Source organism: Trachymyrmex cornetzi, unplaced genomic scaffold (assembly GCF_001594075.2).
Source record: "Trachymyrmex cornetzi isolate Tcor2-1 unplaced genomic scaffold, Tcor1.1 scaffold147, whole genome shotgun sequence".
Classification (NCBI taxonomy): Eukaryota; Metazoa; Arthropoda; class Insecta; order Hymenoptera; family Formicidae; genus Trachymyrmex; species Trachymyrmex cornetzi.
In genome coordinates, this window is record NW_017296059.1 from 3451965 (window position 1) to 3471671 (window position 19707).

At 37.6% G+C, this 19707-nt stretch overlaps 2 protein-coding genes across 4 annotated transcripts; both read left to right on the forward strand.

Annotated features, from left to right (window-relative positions):
* Positions 1-93: 93 nt before the first annotated feature.
* LOC108757727 (type I inositol 3,4-bisphosphate 4-phosphatase) lies at positions 94-14384 on the forward strand. Of its 3 annotated transcripts, none has more exons than XM_018502245.1 (19): positions 94-756; positions 833-894; positions 2217-2395; positions 3956-4048; positions 5860-6015; positions 6196-6396; positions 6854-7008; positions 7087-7259; positions 7476-7620; positions 7714-7829; positions 7904-7990; positions 8072-8232; positions 8349-8532; positions 8615-9696; positions 9834-10099; positions 10174-10391; positions 11005-11324; positions 11495-11762; positions 11964-14384. In XM_018502245.1, the coding sequence occupies exons 3-19, from the start codon at positions 2278-2280 to the stop codon at positions 12094-12096; spliced, it is 3876 nt and encodes a 1291-aa protein (XP_018357747.1). In that variant the 5' UTR covers positions 94-756; positions 833-894; positions 2217-2277; the 3' UTR covers positions 12097-14384. The 3 variants fall into 3 exon arrangements, with proteins under 3 accessions (XP_018357747.1, XP_018357746.1, XP_018357748.1); XM_018502244.1 differs by having other exon boundaries at positions 835-894; positions 9795-10099; XM_018502246.1 differs by lacking the exon at positions 3956-4048 and having other exon boundaries at positions 9795-10099.
* A 68-nt stretch (positions 14385-14452) lies between these two features.
* LOC108757729 (protein scabrous) lies at positions 14453-19604 on the forward strand. The gene is made up of 3 exons (XM_018502248.1): positions 14453-15465; positions 15931-16270; positions 18021-19604. Exons 1-3 carry the CDS (start codon positions 15236-15238, stop codon positions 19344-19346), a joined length of 1896 nt encoding a protein of 631 aa, XP_018357750.1. The 5' UTR covers positions 14453-15235; the 3' UTR covers positions 19347-19604.
* The last annotated feature ends 103 nt before the right edge of the window (positions 19605-19707 follow it).

Sequence of the window (19707 nt, forward strand, 5' to 3'; positions counted from 1 at the left end):
CGTTCTTTCAAAGAAATTTTAGAGAGTCGATTGTGTATCTTGTGAAATGAGGTAAAACGTAAAACTTACAAAAGTGAGCAGATTCATTGGGTGTTCAGCAATTAAATTACGACTATTCCGACTATTCTAATAATGCTGGCGGATGTTGTGAGTGCCAAATGAAATGCACTCTGATATCAGACCTGACATTATCATCTATCGATATTCGACTTATCGATCAAGCACTCATGATCGGCTAGTAGATGGTGCCATGGTGTCTGAATTTTTCGAAAAACAGCAAAGAAAACGAGACCACCCAGTTAGTAGTTACTCAGGTCGTACTCGCACGTCGCACTCCGGTGAACTCCGGTGAACCCCGGTGCACGGTTCGTAACGTCTCTGATTTGCTCTGATTGCCTCTCAGTTGCTGTCAGTGTCGCCACGATGTCCGTTACTTCGTCACGTCGCCGACCGCTATGTTTGCCTTTCACGCCTTAACGTCTCGCCCGCGATGCGTTAAGATTGCCGCGCGAATCGGACGTCCGTACGATCCCGACCGATTCGTTCTCCATGTCGCACGTGCGTCCCGTCGGCTTAAGATTGATTCGCACCGTTAACGCCACGGGAATGAGCTGTCCGCGGGGAACGGTGGTGCGAAACACGGCTGATTTTTGACAGGGGTTCCCCGATGCGCGACTGCGAGTTTCCTCGCGAGAACGGGCGAGCCTGGATATCCTGGATTCCCGTTGCTACTGAATTCAGCATTCTACCGTCGGCGTGAGTGAGCGAATATAGAAATTTTTCGATACCGCGCTGCCGATTACCGTTTTCCAGCCGTGTTTTGATCTTTTAGAGCGTGCCGCAATGCCGATGGCAGCGAGAGGAACCTCGAGCAGTGATCCATCTGTAAAAATGGTACGTCTCTCCCTCCTCTTTATAAGCCTTTGTTTTTCCGTGAGTGAACTTGTGACTCGGTTAATTAAGAATTAACCAAGAATCATTTCTTGGTTAATTCTTAGTACCTATGCACAATGGTTTTTGGTTCTTTACATTATTATTCCTCGTTAATTTTCATAATTTTTACAAGTGTGTACCAAAATTATTTTAAGTGATTCTTATATATTATTTTAATATCTTTAGGAAGTATTTATGAAGTTATGTATTTAAAAAAAAAGAAAGAACATTAGATGTGCTCCTAGTATTTCGAAAGAAAGAAATACACAAGATATATAGGATCCGTGTATATCAAAGATTCAAAAGTAAAGATACCTTATTGATTACTCAATTTGAAATTATGAGTACTCATTCCTACATATTCCTAGAATGTTACTTGAACATTATTTAATATTTATATAACGTTCTAAGAACATAGTGTTTTATAGGGTTAAACTTCTTATTATACGATCAGACCAAAGATATATTCTGAAATGTTGAGGTTTATACTTTATACTATTTTGATAGTTATATTTCTTATATCGAGAAGAATCTCTGATTGTATTAATCGAGATTCTGATAGATTCGATAAACTATAAAGGTTTACTATTAGATATCAAAAAAGCAATAGCAACTCAATCTCTTGAGTTAAATAACATTTTATTATTTTTAACTTCTATGTATATCAAAATATAAATCAATTTATTTCTGTAATTAGTTTCAAAGTCTATATTAACATATACCTTTAAATAATAAATTAAATTTGAGTCAAATTTAATAAATTTTCTTGAATTAAATTGTTTAACTACACTGTTTAGTTAAATTAACGATAATACATATTGAATAAGAGCAGTGACGATGAATAGAAATTATTATAAATAACTAAAATTGGGTATAATTTGACATTATGAGTTTAACAATCATGTACAAATCAGACACTTTTTATCAAGCATTCTAATCGAGATAATCAGAAATTTAATTATGATAATAATTAGAATTCTGATTAGTATGATTCAGAATTTTTATTTGTGCCTCTTGTTAGCACAACCAAGATATTGTTCTCAGTGTACTGTTAGTAGCCATAAATGGGTAATATAAAATGTGTACCACAAATATAAGGCATCAATTCTTGTTACGCTTACATATTTGTAAATTAAATCCAACATTAAAATTAAATTAATTATACAGAATTAATACAGAATTGATAGAGAAAAAGAATGTTAGCTCTCAAGATTGTATAATAGTTGCATTGCACGAAATTTCAAGGATGCATGATGGTTTTTAAAGACTTTTTCAACTTCCAGTATATAAGAGACAAGTAAGCAGCGAAAACTGTAAATATGTTGGCTTGATTGCCTGCGCAAGATGAGATTCAATAAGCAGGAGCTATTGACTCTGGCTACACAGCCTTCGCAAAAATTCGAGAAAGAGGGTATCCTGTACGTAAGAGAACGGCAAGAAGGCTTCTTTCGCAGGACGGAAAGTGAGTTCTTGGAACGTCTACAAACGCAATAAATATCTCTTCAAATTATAAGATCAATTATAGCGATGGAATTTATCTTGGCGAATGTGATTACCGATGCATGATTATTCTTTGTTCATGTTGTTCAAGGCTTGACGATAAACTTCTAAAAATTCTTCGTTTGATGTTTGACGTAGAGACTTTTAGAAAATCTTGCGATTCAGATTGTCGAATGTGTTAGACTATTATTACATTTGTCCGTTTTTGTAGTAGGACAACATTTTCAAGTTTGTTAATTGACTGTAGAATAGATACTTGAGAACTTGAGAACTTTTTTTTCCCGCAGTCAATTAACACGCTTGAAAAATTATTATAAATGAACAAATATATAATATTAGCCTTACAAGTAATTACAAAAAATGACATTTGATTCTAGCTTTGTTTTAGTAATAAAAGAGACATGATTCATTAATGTCGTTCGAAGTCTTTTTATATTTATTGATTGGAATTGTTTGATCTTTAGGCTCATATACCCTTAATGATTTATTAAATATTACATCATGATAGAATATGTTGCACGAAAGAAATTTTATCGGCTCCCATGAATTGTTCCATTTGACTTATTCGATGCCCCATCAGCGGAGAGACTGATAATTTATCCTGTTTCTCTGTTCTTTCGTATTACGGCATGGCTTTGCACGAAGCAGACTATTTGTTTTGTCATACGTTGAATGACGTCAGCATTAGAAACTTAGCGAAGGTATGAAGAATAGATCGAAGTCTATTCGATTATTTTAAAGCTGTAAGGTGAGGTGGTACAATTTCGAACACGATACAATTCGCAAAAAAGTAAAATTTCAAGTTTGATAATTCTGATCTCATTAGAGGGTATTAAAGAGTACCAAAATGGAAAAAGACTACCGAACTTGAAACTAAAAAAAATCTTAGGTCTGTTTTTTATCAGTGAACTCTCTGAACTGGTGTACTACAATGCAATAAATCCAGTGCAATAAGTTAAATAAAAAAAAAACATAATTTATTTAATTTCAACTTATCGCACCGTGTAGTTCAAAGAGTTTTTTTTTGGTAAAGAATAGGCCTTTAATTTTGTTCAGAATTATATCATATTTGAAACTACTACCTTATCCTATATTATCTAAAGTTCTACTCTAAATTAAATACAGATACTCAGATTACTCAGATACTAAGATATTTGAGTAAAAAGTAGGTAACTAAATGATGTTTCAATATTACGAGCCAGAAATATTCTAATAACAAAATGAGAATTTGTCAAAAAATAGAATCAAATGAGTTATTTCAAAATAATATCTATTCCTTCTTTCCATAAATTAGCGACGATAAAAATAATCATTCATTAACGAGATATTAATAAACTGATAACAAAGAAATCCACGGAAACTTATATTTCATGCCCACGCGATTTGTTATAAATCGATACGACCTGACATATAATCGCAATAGTTAAATTAACTCACTCGCTGCTCTTTCTTCTTGCCCTTTTATTTTATTAACAATAAGATGTCGTTGTGGCGGCTATTAGCAATCTCGTGCAATTTTCAGGTACAGGTAAAAAATCCGAGAACAAAAATCAGAAAGGAAGGTCGCATAAAAGTCTACGAGATCTCAATTGCGTTACTGCCGGCTTGAGCAAAGGTACATTTGCCCGAGTGCATTTTGCTGTAATATGATACATACTTATTGGAATCCATCTCACGCTCCTACTTCACAATTTTTAACGCGATTAACACGCTCTTTGACGGTCCGACTAATCTTGATTAACGTGTGTGGACGCATTTTCTTCGACACTTAAAAAACACTTGCAAGAATTCGACGCACGCTTCAGTGAGATCAATCTCGCGATTTATTTATTGCATATTGAAACAAAGACTGGATAAGAAAAATTAGATAATCTAACAAATAAATAAAATATCCAAATTTCCAGCTCGAAAATTTAACATCTCTATTCTTTCGTATTTAATATGCTTTAATTTTTACATTAAAATGACTAATTTGAATTTTTTGCTTAATATGTAATGTTTGCATGCAGTGAGTTTATTACTGAGTGCTTAATTCTCGATTTATCGGAATAAAAACGAAAATTCTCAATATCAACAAACTCTCACAGCTATGATATTTTGTGATTTATCTTATTTTTGGTTTACATTATTTAAATTGTTATCAGCAATTAATATCTCAGTATTATATAGATTGTGGGATTGTTTTATGTTAAAAGAGTTAATCAAGTGCGAAAACTTGATAAATTACAAAGCTCGCTTTTGGTGGTAAATCGAGAATTGCATGTGAAATGAAATGCTTCGCATGTTGTATGCATTTTTCAATAGAAACTCTGGAAAAATGAGAAAAAATAACGTAGAAGTTTTGATTTAATCCGCCGTTCACGAGACACGCAACGCTTTAAATTTAAAGAGAATAAGTAGAAAACATTTTTTTAAATATTTATATACATTTTACATTTATATCTTTACATAGCATGTAAGAATCTTTGGGTGCTTGTAAATACCTGTAGTTCATGAGCGCATCAATCGCATTGATCTTAACGAAAAGGATAAAAATAGGAGGGATCAAGGACACAGTGACGTAATATGATGGAATGATAAGGGTAATCGGTCTCATGAGAAATCGTATTCTCGGAAGGATATTCTATGCAAACTATAAGAAAGAAAAATAATCTTGTCGCGATTATCTGGGAACATAATAAAATGTTCCCTTCCAATTTTTATAAGAAGAGATACATATTTTTTTATAAGTGCTTTCTTATTTTAGTCTTTATCTCTTATGTGTGCATGTGTTAAGAGGATAAACAATTTTTTTAATTTTTAATTTTTTATAAATAAAACATTTTTTAAATCACTATTATAATTTTTTTATTACTATAATTTTTTAAATTATTACTATGAAATATTCTTGAAATCGTTTAACTTTTATTTAAAACATTTTTTTGTATCTGACCGTTTAGACAATTTTCACTCAAGAAAAATTCTTTTCAAGAGAGAATTTCGTTCTTTTAACGTGGGAGAAAGTACTTATAAAAAATATATAGCTCACGTGTTTTTATCTATATTTTAATATATCCACAGCTTATTAAAATTGGAGGAAGATACATGGGTGTGTTCTTTATTAACATTAATCAGTATTCTCAAGCGCAGTAAACTGAAGTCCAATTGCTAATGAATCTTTAACAGATTTTTAGTTGGAGAGCCTCATTTGCACATTATTATTAATGACTGTTTCGATGCGACTGATAAGCTCTTTCGAAAAACATGATCATTAATCGCTAGAATGTCGATAATGAACTAAACTGTTGCGAAAGATATTGTCCTCTTCTTCCTCTGTCTCTTCTTCTGCCGCTTGTTATCGCTCACAGAAACCCCCTCTCTAATGAAAATATCCCAACATATGAATGATCGCGCTTAAGCCGCTGCTGCTCTGCTTCTCTTGTGCAGTAAGTCTCGAACGATGGTGCAGACTGCGAGGCAACCTTCTGTTCTATTTCAAATCGCGGGAACAGTGGTCGGAGCCGCTAGGAGTGATCATATTGGAACAGTGTACGGTTCGTGTGGATCCGTCCAGCAACCAGGTTCCTTACGGATTCAGCATAGGCAAGTATCATCATTTGTAGCTTCTATATTTTCATCCCCTTTCCTCTCTTTCTTCCTTGATGCATCACTGTAACGATGCATTGATGACACACTCGTCATCTGCATGCGTGCATGCCTGTCTCGTTTTCACGTAGCATGCAAGGCGACGTTGAAAAGCACAGAAAGGGAAAAATGTTGCAGTTTTCGACGGAGGCTTGTTTCAACAGTTAGGCGCCAACACGGCCGAGGAACGGGACAGTTGGTTGCAGGCGCTGCAGCTGGCCAGCTACGAGTGTATGCGGAGCCAGTTGTTGTCGTTGCGACAGCGCATCGAGGCCTTCAGTGGGCACAAGCACGACACCGATATACAGATGTTGCGGCTGCAGCGCGGGACCTTCACAGGTGTGAACGCTTTAATTGTTCCAAAATTGAAAGTTTTCCCTTGTCTGGAGAACGCACAATTTTTTTCACGCCTTCTTTAGCATATTGATTATTATAAGCTCTTTAATCTTAGATTAATAGCTAACAAAATTTGACAAAAATTAAATTTAAAATTTACTGACTAAAATTTAATATTAAATTCGTGGAGTTAATTGATGCAGGATTTGGGAGATATTTTTGTTGAATTTTTATTAATAAAATATCATTGTAATATTTTTCACAGGATACAACTTTGCTATTTGTTTAAAGCTAGTAAAGTATTTCATTACAGCTACAGGTATATATTTTTATTACTATACATAGTAATAAAATTGTATTCTCTGTGGATCGCTATTCACGCTTAATGCATAAAGCATAAGTAAAATTTGACGTACATCATTGGTCTCATGAATGGATTCATACTTGTTTTTTTTTTCAGATCCGGCGGAAGTACCAATGTGCGAGATATCGTTAGCCTGCGACAATCTGTTGTGCGATGGACACGGCCGACCACCCACTCCCGTTTTAGAGATAGATGTACAGTCTAAATCTTCCAAAACTTGGATTAAGTATGCACGAACGGAAGTTGTAGAGGTAACTACGAAAAATTCTCGAAAACTGTTTCCCCTCCAAGTTGTAATTCTGTAAGAGTTTCTTCGTGACCTGTTTCAGCGAAGTAGTAATCCGAATTTCTTAACTACGGTAAGCTTCCGAGCTAGCGACGGATTAACCACTGAAACGAAAATTAGGATAACCGCATACGACGTCAGAGAAAGAGTCAGCCAAACCGCAACTCCAATAGGAAGTGCGGTAGTGACATTCAGTATAGTGCAAGATACTCCTAGGTAATTCTAATTTGTGAATATCGATATTTAATAAATTCGAAAATCCTGCATTGGAATATAAAACTTAAAAATTTTTTATTTAATTACATGTTTTTTTTTAATTAAAATTTTATATATATAAGAAAATGTATTATAACTTTCTTTGATTAACTGCATGTATCAAAATTATTTAATTAATTGTTTCAACTGTTTTTATCTTTGTTTGATTCTTTTTAGATTAAGGATACCATTAAAATCAGCCAAAACAACGACAGTTGGATTTTTAACAATTAATGTGTGGAATCTGGAAGCCGAGGATAAAGGGAATAGCACAGAGAGTACACCATCGCGAAATGCAGTATACAACAGTAATAACCAACAAGTAATAAGTTAATTTGATCAGTGTTTTTAGACAGAATTGTCATTATTTTCTTTATACAATCATTTAATTCTTATCGATATTAACATTTTTTAGCTGCCTTCGCATAGACGCTCACAATCGTTACCTCCAAGATTAGGGACAAAAATTAAGTTCCCACATCAAGGCCAATTAAAACTTCTCTTTGCCAATCCATTTGTGCAGACTTACAGGTAAGTTTCTACACTAACGAATTGACGTTATTATAGATGCATTTTATAGCCCTCATCTGATCTGGTTATCGTAGATTCCATTCCGGATTAGGAGGTGATATATGCGTACATGAGATTATGGCAGAGAGTAAACTCTGTTTCCAATTTCCACAACATTTATTGTGAGCACATTTCATCTGATATTATGTTATAAATGGTAAAATCGTGAAACCGTAATGAAATAACGTAGCGGTAAATTGCAGAGCTATTTGGATACAGGAAGAAAAGGAATTATTACAAGAGGTAGCTGGAATGGGAGAGTTGAGAGAGCCATGGCATACGAAGCAAATCGAATTGCTCGATCGTCATCTTCACTTGTTACATTTGTATTCCCAAGCCAAAGAAAACTTAGCCGCCTACAAAGGTGAATCCATGTTTATTTCGTAACAAAAATAGTTCAATATGTTCATGAAACAAAAAATTAACTTTAGCTCGTCTCTAAAAATTTAATGTTTTAATGTTTGGTGATTTGAATTTTAGGGAGTTATTTTAAACAGTCGTCGCGTAAGAACGACCGTACTCTCGAATTTGCGCCTTTGAATTTACATCTTCAACGAATGTGGGTCCACAACGATACACTGAACAAGTGCGGATTTTATGATTTTATTAGCGTAGGAGCGTTTACAGCCCATTCCCATAAAAGCAAAAACGGCGGACTCATAAGGTACACCCTTTCTTGTCCAAATAATTGTCAAAGTATATAAAATACAATCACAGTTTTTAGTAATATTGTTTTTTGTCTGCAGATTGGTGCAGGCACTAAAGGAGTCACCTATGCGAAGTAATCAGCTGTATCAGGGAACATCCAAAATTACGATGGCGCATGACGCGATCCAAGCGATCAAACAATTACGCCGGGACGTTGTAGAAGCAATGAGATCCTTGATGAAACTTGCCAAGGAGAAGCAGACGAGTGGCATGCTGCCGATATGCGAGGATATGATTACAAAAACTAGGATCTTACTTAGTCTCTGGGATCCCGGCTTAGTAGAGGAGGCTTTAACGTTTTTGGAAGAGTACAAAGTCGCGAAAGTCCAGGAGAACTCGACCTCATCTTCGGACGACACTTTGACGCTGGACTTTAAAATTAATCAATCCTTGTCACCCTTTAAACGAATCACGCAGCAACTTAATTTCGACTTAAAGAGCCCCGATTTCGACGATTTTGTTACGCCCGATACTCCTGAATGTGTGCAAGATATCTGGTCGAAGAACGGCATCAGAAATGGCGAGTACACTTCCATAGCATACTCAAGAAATGAGACGCCGAACAATAACACCGGCGAGGGTGACGTTGCGGAAGAAAATTTTGTAATATTTCCGGATGTGGAGGATTATCCTAAACAGGCAGAAGCGGAAACTGACGAGAGTATCCAGCGAAATCACGACAACGAAAGAAAAGAAGGTTATGACGACGAGAAGGAAGATATGAAGAACGATACCGATCCATGCAAGCGTTTCTTAGACACTCAAAAGATGTGCAATTCGCCATCCGCAAATTATTACAAACCTACAGACGAGCCGGAGCCGTGGGATCTCACTCAGTTGAATATTGAGGCGAGCGTCATGTGCCTCGTGTCTAAGGTGAAGTTTCTCTGTGGCAGATGCAGCAGCCCAGCCGTACGATTGCGTAACAAAGGTAGCCTGGGCAGGTCGCAAAGTTTGAAGGGCTGCTTGCCGAGCAATCGGCATAATGTTGAAGTCGTTACCATTCAGCCAAAGAACGGTATCAAGTGCGAGGAGTCGAACAAATTGCTCGAGGAGTCAAACGAGGTGCAGCAGTCCGGCCCAGGATTGGAGAAATCAGCGCTCTCCAAGGCAAAGGAAGGTAAGGAAGTCTTCTTATCGTATGTAATGTTCTTTATGTAAAAACGTAGTAAAACGTAGTAAAACGTAGTAAAGACATGCAACATAATACATTATTAGGGATAACCGATACTTATCGTAACTCATCTTCCAATGAAGTGTGCCAAGCAGTTGATTCGATGACGCGTGTGATCAAAAGTAATTCGGGACAGAGGAACAAGTTTACTGAGGGCCTAGACTTCGCGTCAATTGTCGATTGGACGAGCGAGCTCAGGCCGAGCATGAAGAAGCTGCGGCAAGCTATGGACGGTCTGCTGAAAACTGCCAGACTGACACATTCCGTATTTCGCGTACAGGAGGATTCAAAAACGGCGCAACGCGCATGCAACGTCCGGTATAGACGAGATGTTTGCTTCAGTCAAGCGGTGAGCTTATCATTATATTATTCAATTTGGAAAAATATATAAGAACATTTGAGAATAACCCCGTAAAATTTCAGCTAACTGCCTTAGTAACCGGCATAATGGCGAAATTATGGTGTCAACGGCCCGACCCGATGTTTCTGCTAATACTTACAACTCTGGGACCATTGGTCTCCTTTGAAGGCCTTCTTAGCTATTACGGAGACGAGATAGACATGTGGGGCGACATGGCTGTAGCGGTCGAAGACACGCATACTGTCACGTTCACTCTGTCCAGATGTGGCATTCAACCGAGGTAAGCAAAAGCTTTATCACATTTATTAATTGACCCTTAAACGCCTTTTCAGTATGGCATACCCGGCTTTTTTCCTATGCTTTTCTATTGCTTAATCAAGCAAACGTTTTCCTTTATTTCGATTAGATGGTTAAATATAAAATGCATCACAGTAAAATCGACTTGTTAATGTAGAAACTTTTCTGTAAGTCTATACAAAAGTTTTGATAAATGTCTTTTTTTTTTATTTTGCTGAATGCTCTCGTCGGTTCCCGTTTCTATCTAGGATAGTTTCCACTCCGGAAATATTACGAAATTCTCTTCTGCAATGTCGTCCTTGCCGGTGTTACTGTGGGATGTCTTCTTTATCCAGTATGCTGTGAAAGCGTACTCATCATTTCTAATATTGTTCCTTGATTAGATGTCTTGAGATGCACTTGGAAGTGCCAGACTTAACAATCGTCGAAATCGGAGTTTTTAAATCGAAATTTAATAACTGCGTGTTAATTTTATGTAAATTATAAGCAATCGAATTGGGTTGGATATGCCATACACCAGTGTGTTGTTCCCATAGTGAAGTGTTTAAGAGTTAAAAAGAAATTTTTATCTATAAACGCAAATGTTATTCTTACAGAGTTGAAGGAAAGTCTAACGCATTCCAGCTTCCTGTGCCGCGCGTGGTAGGCTCGCGAAGTGCGCTAACGGTAATACTCCCGGTTCCAGACGCGATTTACTCTCTCTTGCCATTAGTGCCCTCCTCAAGACAAACGTTGTCGTTCAATGTAACTCCCGTGTTCTTCAACGTCGGTATCAACGAAATGGCTTCCTTAGCCGAGAGCCTTGGCACCACAAAACCACAGGAGAAAAGCAATATGGACAACTTTGATAGATTGAACGAATATTATTTAAGATTTAAGAAGCTGAATTTACCAACGGAACCTACATCTACGCGTTGTAAGTTTAGAACTAACTAAGCTTATTGTAAAGATAATAATCTAAGAAATATTGTTTAAAAATATTTAAAACTTTTATAAGATATTTTTTTTAAACGCCTTTTAGATTTTTGTATTGTTTACATATTTTTTGTTAATAGATTCTAAAATTGATATATTTTTTTATTTCAGTTGCTGCTAGGTCAATTCTGGGCCACACATTGTCGGATATGATGGTGAATTTAAAGACGTGTGTGCAAGAAAGAGTCAATAAGAATGTAGAAATCTTGCAATTGTCCTCGCAAATATGTCGAAGGATGCGCGGTTTAAGATTCACTAGCTGCAAAAGCGCGAAAGATCGGACTAGTATGTCCATCACTCTTGAACAAGTCAATATATTGTCATCGGAGTATCATCTGGCTGAACACGAATACATGAGGGCTCTCGATTGTATGCGAAGGTAAGTAAAAAAGGAAGAGAAAAAGATATTTGAATGGGGTCGAATTAATCATTATATGTAATTCAATTTTAAAAAATTATTTTTCTACTCGCGTAATATACGAAATAATTTTAAATATTTTTTTATATATTATTGGGAATTGAGATTATCTCGTAAATTTTGAATTATCTCTGCTGAATGCATTGCTTCTTTCTGTTTTAGTGAGGGCTGTCGTCGAGAGAACACGTGGAAAAATATTGGTGTGCGCAAGTACGCGTTCAATAGCTTACAGATTCTGACGCTGCCCAGACTCTACCGACCGCCGACCGGCACGTACGGATCTGCCCAGACTTAAGGAGGAATCCAATTAGCGTTATGTACGCACATTGCACAAAATTAAGTTTGACTTTCTGGCTGTGTAATCGGATTAACTTCCGTAGTATGTGCTAAGTATATAGTACTTGTTACAGAGTAGCAGATTCTGAAGATGCGTTTAAGTGACGTAATTCTTTAGAGAATTTATTGGGGACACGCGACTGGCACGTGTTAGGCATACGAAATGCCCCAACCAGGGACGTAGCAATATGATAACAAAAAGAAAGAGCTTCTGCGTTCGCTTTTTATTTTTATTTTTTTTGTTAAGATTACTTTTTTGTTTACGCATTCTGAGATTCAACTAATTGTTGTGTATAGAAATTTATATATTTTGTTTTTGAACATAAGAGCTGTAGCTATGCCCCCTTCCATCCCTAAGGCATAATTTAAGTGCATTATTGCCTAGATTTGCAATGTAGAACCGACGTGAATTAACGTGAGTTTGGTTTTACAAAATATAAGCGGTAAATTATTTACGTAATGTGTATTGTAATGGGGTTGGCCGGAAATGCAGGGTGAATCGGATTAGAATGAAAATTTTCTTGCCGCTTCCACTCTTGTATCTTTTGAAAGTTCTTTCAGTTTTTATTGTTTTCTCTTATCTGTATGCTGTTTCTATGGGGCAGTTTTTTAATTTCGATCCAATTCACCCTTTACTCCAACCCGCAATTGTTGGCGAGTTTTTGCAATATCATAAACGCCTTGAATGTTATAAACGCTAAGTTCGCGTGTTTGGTATAAATATCCAGACAATCAAGTTTGCTTGAATAGATTTTGCTACTAACAAAAAATATCTACTGATAAATTTTATCAGCAGTAGACCTATTTTGTAACTTTTTAACAATTTTACTAACTAGGGATGTTGTTGCGCAAGTATTTTACATGGTAAAAAAGCTGCGCAACGATAGTATAACGAACTATTATTAAAAGTTACAGAATAGGTCTACTGGAAGGTTACAAAGTTAATGCAAAATCTATATATGCTGCTGATAGAATGTCACAAAGAATATAACAAAATTTGTTTATATTATTTGACAGCAGATTGGTGGCAAGAACCAAGCAGATTTATTTATAGTTTAACGCAGAATGATAGCAGAAATCGAGCAGAATCTGTGTTCAATGTAAATTTCTTGGCGTCTCTTATATTGTTAAATGAATTGTTATTTGTGCGGATCTTTTAGGAGAATTAATATCTACAAGACGTCACGCTATTTAATCTGTCAAAGATAAAAGTCACGACAGTGATAAAAATAAGTCGAATATATGAAAATATTTCACGAACTCTATTTAATATTTACATAACTTTGACAGCAGATTGATAGTAGGAGCAAATTTGATAGCAGAAATCGAAAATCTGCGTTCAATAGACTTTGCTCAATTTCTGCCATTCTACTATCATGTTGTGTTGATAGGTTCCTCCGGTAGTAGAACACTTAATGCGAACATAAAGAGTACTAAATCTATTAAATTTTTTTAATGGAATTTGTTACCAATCTGCTAACATTCCGCGGATAGTTTGCTTACTGGGTATATTTCACAAAGCTTGCAAATAGATCACAAGTTATCAATCATATCCGTTGCAGCATTGTACGTGATTTTTAGCGTTTATCATATTCAAAACACGGAATTGCAAAAGCTCTCTGTTATATCTAATTCTATTTGAATCTGTCGTATTCGTTGAATTGATTATTCGCCTTTACAGGAATAATTAGCTCGGTGCCATTTTCTGCCATATTATTACTCATGGAATATTCGGTAATATTAGCATCGTTAGCATCGACTTCGAACAAATATCGTGAGATCGTATGAATATTATTCGGGAACGAATGACGTTGTATTTAACGGGAGAACGTTATTTTCACACGCATCTGTGCGCGCGTGGGAATTTCCGTATTATATCCAACATTTTGTCATACAAACGAATCCAAACACATAAACACGTAGCCGTACTTCCATCACCCCAATTGAATATCCACTAACGCGTTACCATATCCGTAAACATAGACGGTAGATTCCAACAGGTTGGACAATTGTTTTCAATAAATTATTAATTTTACCTGATATGCCGAATTGGCCGTTTGCCTTTCTCATTTTTTTTTTTTCCGATTAGGCGATACAACAGAAATCCATATCCTCTTAAAACATAACACGTCCATATAATACATTCCTGTGATTTGTACAAAAAATTTGAAAAAACGGTCCTGCAAACCGCAAGCAAATCAGAAATTCATCCAATCTTTTTAGATAGACTTCAATTTTACAAAATCTTGATTAGAGATATTTACTAAAATACTAAATGAAAGTAAAATTCAAAAAGTTTTATAAAAAGATATCTATGTTTTTTAACTCAAATTAAATTTTATCGGGAGAAGAAAACTTTCAGCCGAAAATCTCGCCCCGTTCGCCACACGCTTATTATCCAGCACCCTGTACTTGCGCATTTATCATATCACGATCTCATATACGACGTATCTATTACGATCTTATGCTCATCTTGGAATATGAGTGGGTAGGGACCGCATAACAGGCATGTGGGGATACGGATGGCGGCGCGCGAGACAATATATACCTGACGAAGGCCTGGTGTTACTGAACACCTGCTCCACACCGGGTCCGAGTGGACCTTTGTCCAAGGGCCGATATAAAACTCGTACACCGTTTCGGTCGCGCCAGTAGGCTTTCGAGAGGCGATCAAACACATCGCGCCAATCCTCGCACTGCACGTGACTTCGCGACTGAACGATCTCGCTATCGAGATAAATCAGATAAATCGTGTTAAAATCACATTGAATCACGGTAAATCCGTTCACCAGTTGTGCCAAATAGTAAGGTGTTCGTAAAGAATTCTTACTGAGAAAATTTAAAATTGAGATCCCGGCGAGAATTTTCAAGAATTTGAAGATGCGAGAATTTAGAAGAGATTAAATCCGAAAATAAAAAGGATCTGTTAAATATCGAGGATAAACATCCGAAGATCTGTGTATGTGTTAATGATAAAATAATACACATCGCGAGGATTTATAAAATAAAAAATATATTTCCCCGAGGGGGAATATATATGAATTGAGAAGCATAGAAATCCGAAGATCTTGACTGAAGATATTCAAGAGATCGTGGAGATGGCGAATCTGTTGTTGCTGGTATCAGCGATTATAGCTGCGAATACGTTGATCGCCGGCACGCGCGCGGATGAGGATCTCAATAGTACGATCAAACTACTGCAAGAGCAAGTGAGCGCATTGTTGGATCATCGACAGGAAGATTACAATGCTTTGGAGGAGAGTCTGAAACAGGCGATGGAGAAGAACACCGAACTCATCGTCCTTAGGAACGAAGTGAAGCAACTGAGGTAAGACGCAATTTTCTTCGTCTCTTTTTGCATGCGGTGTATTGTAATACAATACACATGTACTAGAACTCATCAAGTGCATAATTATGCCTGTGCGAGAATCCTTAGAAGTTAATTGAAGTCTAAGGTTTCTATCGAATCAATTTTTTTACAAAGCCCGCAACACAAGTTTTCATATTTTTGTATAAAAAAATAATGAAAATTTAATAGTAAGATCTATCTGAATTTAGATAAACAATAATGTTTTGATATAATAATAATATGATTTAAATATACGTATAAAGTTATCGTGATAATAAGGGATGAAGATATAGATTTACTCTCAGTTTCACCTTTGTTTTAAAAGTGCGACGGTCTTAGCTGTTCCTCTGTTACTTTTACGATACGCATAAAAAAAATACGATCATTTTAAAATAAATGGACACCACAAAAACGTATTATAATCGTATCCCCTCGCACGTGTAGGAAGGAAGTGAATGCTCTTCGCGGCGGAAGTGGCAACGAGGCGAAGAATGAGCGATTGAGGGTGCGATGGCTGGGCAGTGCCGTGACGGAACTGCAGAGCGAGGTCGCGGAGGTGCTCAGGACCCGGAACGCCAGCGAGGAGCTTGCCGAGCGCTCGAGGATGAGGAGCGAACTGACCCTGCTGAAGGGTGACGTCGCCGAGGTAGGCAGGAGTATACGCGATCTTGGTGGAAGGATCACCAAGCTCGAGGCCACCCTTGGTACCATCAGGCTCGACATCGCTGCGACCAAGGAACGCGCCAGCCTCCTGTCCCGCTCTTGCGCGGATGTCAGTAGTCAGGTAAATTGTTCTCTTCTCGCAGATGTTAGAAAATAAGGCTGATACCAGAGAAAATAAAACAGAAGATGATAGGCAGGTGGTATCAATTTGCAATGCCGTTGAACCAAACCAGATGTGGAATGAGAAGAGAGGGAGATTTACTCGTTACAAAGAATATACTTTATTTTGGAGCAACAACTTAATCATTTCATTTCTCAGTTGTTTTCCATGAAATAAAATTTACATCGAAGTATAAATTTGTTAGTTTTTCGAGTATTTTATTTTAACTGTATATTCAGTTAAAATAAAGTCGCCAAATGTTTAAGATAAAATTAAATGTTGCTAGAATTAGAGTTCTCTCCTCTTTCGCACGTCTATATATAAAGTCTAGAAATGAATGATGTGTCCTAGTTCTACGTATAAAAACTTGTATATTACGTATGTTCTTCAATACCGTCCCTGACGATATTGAGGTCTGGCGAAATTCCTAGATGTGCGCGTGCCGCTCAATGACCACGACCGATTTTTTTTTCGCTCACAATGATTCAAGATCGATTTCGCGGTATGCGTATACACGCCGAAGGGCTCGGCATGCGGCTGCTCGCGCGCGGACAACGGGCGTCCATGTAGATAACGGCTGCCGCTACCATTTAGTATTTACGGCAGGAAGAAGAAAGAGGGATGTATGGTCGGTGCACCTGCGCCTTGCACGGGGCGGCCAGCTGCTTCATTCCTGTTTCTCGTTTTGCCGCTTGGCAGCTGCTTCTCAACCTCCTCCTCCTCTTTCCCTTCCTCCCGCCTCGCCCGCACAACGGGCCTTTCCTTTAAGCCGCACGCATATGCCCCTCGGGTCCACCGGCCTACCCTCCTCTCTCCTCTTAAATACTTGCCGCCCTTTGCGCGTCTATCTTCAACTCTCAATCGTCATAAGAAATCAAATATAATAAAATTTAAGGATAAGATTTGTAAAGAATGAGAGGTAAATAGGGGTTGTTGGTTCGAATAGAGATGCGAGTTTATAAATTAAAATTTATCTCATACAATTTCTTATTCGAATTATTTTGCACAAAGTATTGGATGTTTTAAATAGTTTGCAGACAAAAAGGAATAATAGATAATGGAACATTGTATTTGCTATACTTAATTCAATTATTTTAAAAATGTAAATAACATATATATGAAGTTATATATATAATAATTTAGTTATATATTTATTATTAACTATATATATATATATAATTATTTAAATTATATATATATCATATTTTCAAATAATATATATGAGATGATACAAAATTAATAATATTAAATTTTTCTTTACACAAGAGAAAATGATCTATGCATTTGCACGCATTTATGAATTCGTTTTTTATCTCAAATAGAAATTTCGATCAATGGTCCTTACCGTCTGTGGTATTTGACACACGCTGGCGACCGCAGCCACACGAGTCGACAGCTGTGGCCCTACTCTCACGCATTCCACAAGCGCGTGTGTATTACACACGTGCAGTCACGCATACCACGCAATCAAGGACCGTCTGTAAAAAGTAGATGGATTAAAGAGAATCGGTAGAAATTTATTTTGTGGGACGAAGAGATCATAAGATTTACAAATCATTAATAGTTTCACTAATCGGTTTTTAAACTTGCTTGTTTATTACCCTATCTTGTCTTTAAAGATCTCAGTAATAGAGAGATATATTAGAATTAGAGAGTAGTCAGCATTACGTTGTTGTACACAATGCAAAATAAACTTTTTTATTTATTGCAGTTAAGCACAGTGCAGATCGAGCTAAAGTCCCTAAAATGCGAGCCCTCGCTTTCTGGTCAACGGCAGGATCCGCAGAAGCCGGAATATCACAACAAAGCCGATGTCTTTCGCAACGAAGTGAGCGGATCGCACGAAATTACGTCAGCTCGAAGACACAGCTATTCCCGTGCTCTGGCTCATCGCGCTCGTCTCGAAGAACGACTACGTAACGTGGAGCGGAAGATTTCCGTGGTAGCGCGAAAGCGTGCAATAGTGGAGAAGCGAGTGGTGTACGAAGACCGTGAGCATCTTGAAGAACGAGTAAGAAGTCTCGAGCTGGCGCAGGTGGAGCTTTCGAAGAGAGTATCCAATGCTAGTCGAGATCTGGTATCGATGAACGAGTTGGATGAGTCAGTGGTAAGACTGTACGACTCAGTTCGTCTGCTCGAAGAGGCCGTTTATACCAATCGTTCCGAAGTGAAGCGAGAACTGGCAAGGCTGGAAATAAATGCGGCACGAAAGGCGGCCGAGTTGTCGCTGACTAGGGAAGAGCTTGGCAATCTTCGACGAGCGGTTCAGGCGTTGAGCGTGAGCGCGTCGCAGCTGCAGGAGAAGAGCGATGTGCAGCGGAAGAGTCTGGACGCCTTGAATGAGACCCTCAGTCGACTGGACCTTTCTCGAAATTTGGCTAAGGCAGTGAACGTCACGCACGAGCTAGAACAAGTAGAGGATCAGTACCGTCTCATAGTAGATTCCCTTCCGGGAAATTGTGAGGAGCGCGACGGCTTGACTTTGCTGGCACCTGGTCCCGGAGCACCCCTGTTGGCTTCCTGCCGCGCTGGTTGGATCGTCGTGGCCCGCAGAATTGACGGCGCGGTCGACTTCGATCGCACCTGGAATGAATACTCGGTTGGTTTCGGTTCACCAGTTAGCGAGTTCTGGATCGGCAACGAGGCGATGCATCGGCTCACCCGTGACAACTGCAGTAGGCTGCGAATTGATCTGACAGACACCTACGGCGTGCATTGGCGCGCTGACTACGAGCGTTTCACAATAGATTCCGAAGAGACTGGTTATCGGTTGCACGTATCCGGTTATTCGGGCAACGCGACCGACGCACTATCCTATCAGGACGGCATGGCGTTCAGCGCCAAAGATCGTGACATGGACATCAGCACCACCGACTGCGCGGCCAACTATCGAGGTGGATGGTGGTTCAGTCATTGCCAACACGCTAATCTCAATGGTAGATATTCCTTGGGCTTGACGTGGTACCAATCGACGACCAATGAATGGATGGCAATCACATCTTCCGAGATGTTGGTGCAACGAAAACAAGACTGTTAATGATGCCGAAGCTGTTGACGTTCATTTATATTCATTTATAAATTCGAATTGATAGAACGACGCTGACTGATAAACAGAAAATCTTGAAATCCGTTAATAAGCTGTGTTTAAATCGTGCACCTCATACTCAGTTCGCAAGAATACTTGATTATCATACCAAAGAGTTAAATGTAATTTAAAGACTTTTACTGTAAATACATTGTATAGTTATGCACAAACTCTGTAAACACGCACAGAACTTATTATAACTGTATAGTAATAAAAGGTCATTGTGAAAGTAACTATAACTTTTGCTTAAATAAATCATATATTAAAAATATTTTTATTTATTATAAAAAAAAAAAGATCATTGTTAACCAAT